Here is a 6,000-nt window from a genome sequence, read left to right on the forward strand (position 1 = left end):
CCAAACCTCTCCATGATTTTCTATTCCTGTAGGACAGCCCAAACCTTCCCAATACTTTCTATTCCTGTAGGACAGCCCAAAACTTCCCAATACTTTCTATTCCTGTAGGACAGCCCAAACCTTTCTATGATTTTCTATTTCTGCAGGACAGCCCAAACCTTTCTATGATTTTCTATTCCTGCAGGTCTCTAAATGCCAACACGGCCGTGAAAAAGCAGCAGAGCTAAGGCAGAACATCAGCTCTAAATGAAAACTTTGCCATTAAACCGGAGCGGGGAAAGCTCCGGAGGCACAGACCCTCCCGGAACACCGATCCTCACCAGAGGTGCGGGGACAGCACGGGTGACAAAGCTGCTGTGCCACCTACAGTCACTTGTGGTCCAGCACAGAGTCCCGGCAGCGGTCCCTGTCACTTCAGCCGGTGTCACCCAGCGCTGCCGCGGCCATGCCGGTGAAGGAAGCGCTTCCTCTGCAGGGCAGCGGGGAGACACCGCAAAAATAACACTGAAACTTCACCCCAAATCACACAGCGCATTTAAACCCCTCCTCCCCCCGCATTTTAGATTAACTCCTTGCTGGGGGCCTTCCCCAGCGCGCACAACTGTCCCAACTTTTCGCATTAAAGTTTCGCTTTTTCTACTTATTTTCTCCCCCTCCTTTTTATTGCGGTTTTTACACCAAGTCAGGCAACCTCATCCGCTCGGCAGAGCTGAGCAGCACCCGGTGCCCTCCGCCCCATGCTGGGTGCAAAGAAGGCAAAGTAAAAACGGGGCATAAAACACCCCAAGAACAGCCAGACCCCAACTTTCCATCGCTCCTTTTCCCCTCTGTGTCCTCCTGTCCCACCGCATCCCCGGCGCTGGAACATCCCGCTCTGCACAAGCAGCTCAACTTTAGGAGTGTCACCAACAGAAAAAATAAAAAATAAAAAATACAAAACAAAGCAAAGGGAAGATTTTTTTTACCCCCATCCCAAGAGGGAAAACCAGAACACATCCCCCTCTCCAAGCCCACCGCATCCCGCCGCGACCCCCTGCGCTGTGCAACAAGCAAAATCCGGGGTGGCAAGCGGGGGTGGCAGGGGGACAGCCGGGTCCCCCCGGTCCCCCAGAGCCCCTCGGAGCCCTGGAGCCCCTCAGACCCCTGTCCCTCACCGCAGGGCTGGAGGTGGAAGAGCCGCCGGGCTGCCATGGCCGCGCCGCTCATCCCGTCCGCACCATCGCCGCGCCTTCGCCTTCCCCGCCGCCGACGGGGGAGGGGGGGGCAGAACTTCTTTATTTATTTTCCCCCGCCGAAAATAAATAAATAATGAAGAAAAAAAAAGAGAGAGAGAGAGAGACAACTGGGTTTTCACCCCCCCACCCCTGCACGCGCGCCAATTAAAATAAATAAATAAATAAAATAATAATAAAAAAAAAATGAAGCTGGAGAAAGTCCCGAGCGAGGAGCGCGGCTGGGAGGGGAAGGGACAGGCGGTGTCACAGGCGGCCGGGTCCTAAAGCCCGCCCGCGGCCCCGGCGGGGACAGCGACACCGCAAAGGCAGATCCTGCCCGCAGACCCCTCCTCGAGAAGCCTACGGAATTTTTTATATAATATATTGCGTTGGAAGGACCTCAGAGATCATCCAGTTCCAGCCCTGGCCATGCAAGGACAATTTCCACCAGCCCAGGTTGTTCCAAGCCCTGTCCAACCTGGCCTTGGGCACTTCCAGGGATCCACAGCTCCTCTGGGTACCCTGTGCCAGGGCCTCACCATCCTCTTATTGAAAAAAAATCCTTCCTAATATTAATTCATATCTGTATGGACACGTATCCTTCGGGTTAAAATCATTTCCCCCCCTTGTTTCAGAGCAACGGGCCCTGGATTGAGGCTCTTCCTTTCAAAGAAAAATTAATTCTTCAGGTTAAGGCCACCATCCCTTGTTCCAGTGCAACAGGCCTTGGACTGAGGTTATTCCCTTCAATGAAAAATTAAATCTTAATTTTTCAGGTTAAAACCACCCCACCTTGTTTCAAAACAATGGGCCCTGCATTGAGGCTCTTCCTTTCAATGAAAAAATAAATCTTTCATTCCCCTCTTGTTCCAGCACAACAGGCCCTGGATTGAGGCTCTTCCCTTCAATGAAAAATTAAATCGTAATTTTTCAGGTAAAACCATCTCCCTTGTTCCAGCACAACAGGCCCTGGATTGAGACTCTTCCTTTCAATGCAAAATGAAATCTGTATTCACTTTTCCAGGGATGCAGGCTGCTGGAGGCATTAGCAGGGGAGATGATGTTCATAACTTCAGAGCAAGGGAAAAGCACAGCTCTGACAAATTTTGCTTCTCCCATCAGAGCTGCTCATGGACACCGTGGGGTCCCATCATCCACACTGGTTTTCTCTGGCACTTCAAAATTCCTCTGAAGTAACCTGGCACAGAAATTTTTGAGTCCAAACCAACCAGCTGGGGGTCAAAATAAATCCCTGGAGCACAGCACAGCGAGGGAGCCTGAGGTTCTTTACCAAACCAAGCAGCAACAACGAAATTTTAAAAGCAGGGGCAGAAAAAAGCAACCTGCAGCCTTTGCTGTAGGAAAAAAAAGGCACATTTAAGTTCTTACACCATGAAAATTGGACTGGAACTGTTTTGTTTCTCCATTTCTTTATTTTTCTTTCCTCCAGAAGGGTCTCAGCTGATCCAGCTACAGCAATTTGGGAATCCTGGAATGGTTTGGGTGGGAAGGGTCCTTAAGGACCATCCAGTCCCACCCCACCTCACATGGGCAGGGACATTTTCCACTATCCCAGGTTGCTCCAAGCCCTGTCCAGCCTGGCCTTGGACACTTCCAGGGATCCAGGGGCAGCCACAAAATTCAGATATTTGGAAATGACGGGTGAAGAAAGTTTAAAGAAATCTTATTGACATCTTGGCTTTTGATTGCTACAGATCTTGGTGTGGAGGCAGCATACCCTGAGTGAACCTTCACCATCCTCTAAACCAACAAACCACATCCAAGGGAAAAAAAAAATCCCAAATCACCCAGGAAAGCATTTGACATCATTTGAACAGAGGTGGGAAACTCTCTGTCAAAAGTTGAAGGTTAAAGCTATTACTCCAACATTATTCTCATACTAAATCCAAAACACAACACTTTAAATCAACTCTATCCCAGCCAAAACCAGGACATCACCAAAAAGAGGAAAAAAAGTGGGGGGATTTGGTTGTAATCCAAATAATTTAATCCAATTTAATTTATGTTGGCTTGGAGGATGCATTTATTGAGGAAGCGAATGTTTGAGTGGTTTAGCTGTACATGTTTATATACAACATTTAACTCTGTGCCCACACTGAGCACGTGGCAGCTGCACCAGGTGAGAGGGAGCCCAGTGTGCCCAGGGGTCACCTTGCAGCTCCTCCTGAAGAGGATAACTAGGAATGACATGACAGCATCCAGGGACAACTTCCCAGAGCTAGAAGTCTCCTCCAGGAGTTTTGAGATCCCTTCCACTCCTGCATCCTATGGGCTCTGAGCTCATGGCAGAAAACTTGACCCTGGTATTAACTCCCCTTTAATGCACCAAACCATATTTCCCATTATGATAAATTATCATTAAAGCAGTGCCTGTCCCATGGTAGAAATCTTAGCCCTCCACCAGTGACATTTTCTGGAGGGTATCAGCTTATCTGCCACCATGCCAGGCACCAGAGGGGACATCAGATACTGCCGTGTCTGGCTCTTTCTGCTCTGTCCCTGCTCTCCAAACCTGATCTCTGCAGACATTCTCCCCTGTCACAGCCAAGCACAGCCACCCAGGGACAGCTGGATCCAAGGAGCAGCAGTTCCACCCTTCCCCAAGCCCATCAGCTGCTGAGGAGCCTCATCCCAACATTCCCCTCCAGCAGGTTCTTAACTTTATGCACAAAGCCAACCTCCCTCCCAGGCAGAAGTTCATTTTCCTCCCCTATTGACTGACTGGTTGGCATTAAGCAGCTCTTTGTAGCCAGGCTGGTTTGTGGCTGGAAACCAGCGGGAAGTGGATTTTTGCTTCACAACCAGATCATACAGGACCTGCTTGCCTGGTCCAGCAGGATCAGCCAAGTATCCCAGCAGAAGATACTTGGGTTCCCTCCAAGGCAGGGACAGATGCCAGGTGTATTTGCTTTTTAGCAGGATGCTTTTCCAAGACTCTGATTGAATTTTTTTTAATATTTGTTTTTCCTTTCTGATGGCCTCACATTGGAGGCTGCAAGAGCCTGGACACAGAAAGTAACACTAGGTGGACCCAAGCATTGCAGAGAAACCCTTATCCCATCCTCACGAAGCAGCTCTGGGATTCCCAAGCTGTGACACAGCCAAGACTTGAAACAAAAGCAAAGAAATTGCTTAGGAGATCCAAATTAAAAATGTAGGTACCACCATGGCTGAAGTCTGGGTTGTTTTATTCTGTTTGCATCATGAACTCCTTAAATCCCACCCCACCTCCTGCTCTTTGAGGGAAACCTGAGTTCTCTTCCCAGCCCCTGCTGCACATCCTGCTCGTGCCATCACCTGCAGGACACTGCAATAAAAAAGCACAGCAGAGGGAGCAGCGACCTGCTGGGAGCTCCAGGTAACTCCTGCCTTGGATTCCTTGGCATTTGGGATGGGTTTAAGTGTTTATCCCACCACTGATCCCTTCAGCCCTCTCTGATTCCACCCCTGGAGCTGAATCCCTCAGGAGCAGCTCTGGGGATCCCATTTCAGGCTGCTCTGGGGAGACCCAGGCTGGTTTGAGGCACCAGGTTTGCTTTCAGGGATCCAAGAAATTAAATTTAGAAGCCAAAGGAGCCAGTGACCTGAATTTTGAGGAGGTTTTGAGACTTTGAGGTGAGTTTAGCAACTGCCATCTTCTTTTTGGCACAAATAAATATTACACTGAGCAGCATCAGCTCACCCAGGTGAAAGGGAGCACATCAAGCCCTCCTTGAAGAGTCAAATATTTTAAGGTTGCCCTCACCTGAGAAACTCATCTAAGTAAGAGAGAGAAGACCCCAAAACAACTCCAGGAAAAGGCACAACAGTCCCTTCAGCACAAGGGGGATTAGGGGAGTGCAGGAGGCAGCTGCACAAGCAGCAGACCCAGAAATCTGAAGCTTTAAGGTAGAGGCAATATTCTGCTGCTCCTTGCTCATGTTCCCAATCAGAAGGTAAAGAAAAAAGAAAAGAGAAGAAACAATCAGATATATTTGATTAAAACGTACAGAAACACTCACTCCTTTGTCTCCCTCCTGTACAATCTTTTTCCCTAGCAAGGGAAGGAGCCCAGGGAGGGCAGAGCTGGTGCTCAACCAAGAGCTGCTGGGAAGGTCAGGCTCCTTGAGCTGCAGATTGCACCCAGATGGTGATTTCCTCCTGGCACTGGCAGGAGCTGGGGAAGGCAGCCAGGCTCCAGCAGGCTGTGCCAGAGCTGGAGGCAGAAACTCCCTGGCCAAAGCCATGCCAACATGCAGATCTCATTAGGCCAGAGCCTGCAGCCAGCTCGTGCTGCCCCCGGCTAGAGCAGGGAGATGAGAGCAGGGCTGGGAGCTCAGACATCACCACTGCGCTCACTGCACAGGCTTTGCCCCTCCTCATGGCCTGAAATGTTGATTTGTAAAGATCTCCCACCTCCAGGAGGTGTTTAGGGAGACAGAAAGGGAGCAGCTCCCACCTGGGTGCCACCTCCCTGGGAAGGAGCCACAGAACTGCAGCTTGGAGAGGATCATGGAGTCATGGAATGGTTTGGGTTGGAAAGGACCTTAAAGCCCATCCAGTTCCACCCCCTGTCATGGCAGGGACACCTTCCACTGTCCCAGGGTGCTCCAAGCCCCGTCCAGCCTGGCCTTGGGCACTGCCAGGGATCCAGGGGCAGCCACAGCTTCTCACCCTCCCAGGGAACAATTCCTTCCCAAAATCCCACCTAACCCTGCCCAGAGAGGGAATTGGGGTAAAAGTGAGAAAAGTCCTGACTTGAGACCACAGAATGATGAAATGGTTT

General features: G+C 50.3%; 1 protein-coding gene across 1 annotated transcript in view; it reads right to left on the bottom strand.

Moving 5' to 3' along the window:
* SLC4A11 (solute carrier family 4 member 11) overlaps positions 1-1,278 on the bottom strand; it is a 99,242-nt gene extending 97,964 nt beyond the window's left edge. Inside the window, exon 1 of the mRNA XM_074540573.1 lies at positions 1,155-1,278. Coding sequence (XP_074396674.1) covers positions 1,155-1,206 — 52 coding nt within the window. The 5' untranslated portion in view covers positions 1,207-1,278. The remainder of the gene's footprint in view (positions 1-1,154) is intronic.
* Between the last annotated feature and the right edge of the window lie 4,722 nt (positions 1,279-6,000).

Source organism: Zonotrichia albicollis, chromosome 5, assembly GCF_047830755.1.
Source record: "Zonotrichia albicollis isolate bZonAlb1 chromosome 5, bZonAlb1.hap1, whole genome shotgun sequence".
Classification (NCBI taxonomy): Eukaryota; Metazoa; Chordata; class Aves; order Passeriformes; family Passerellidae; genus Zonotrichia; species Zonotrichia albicollis.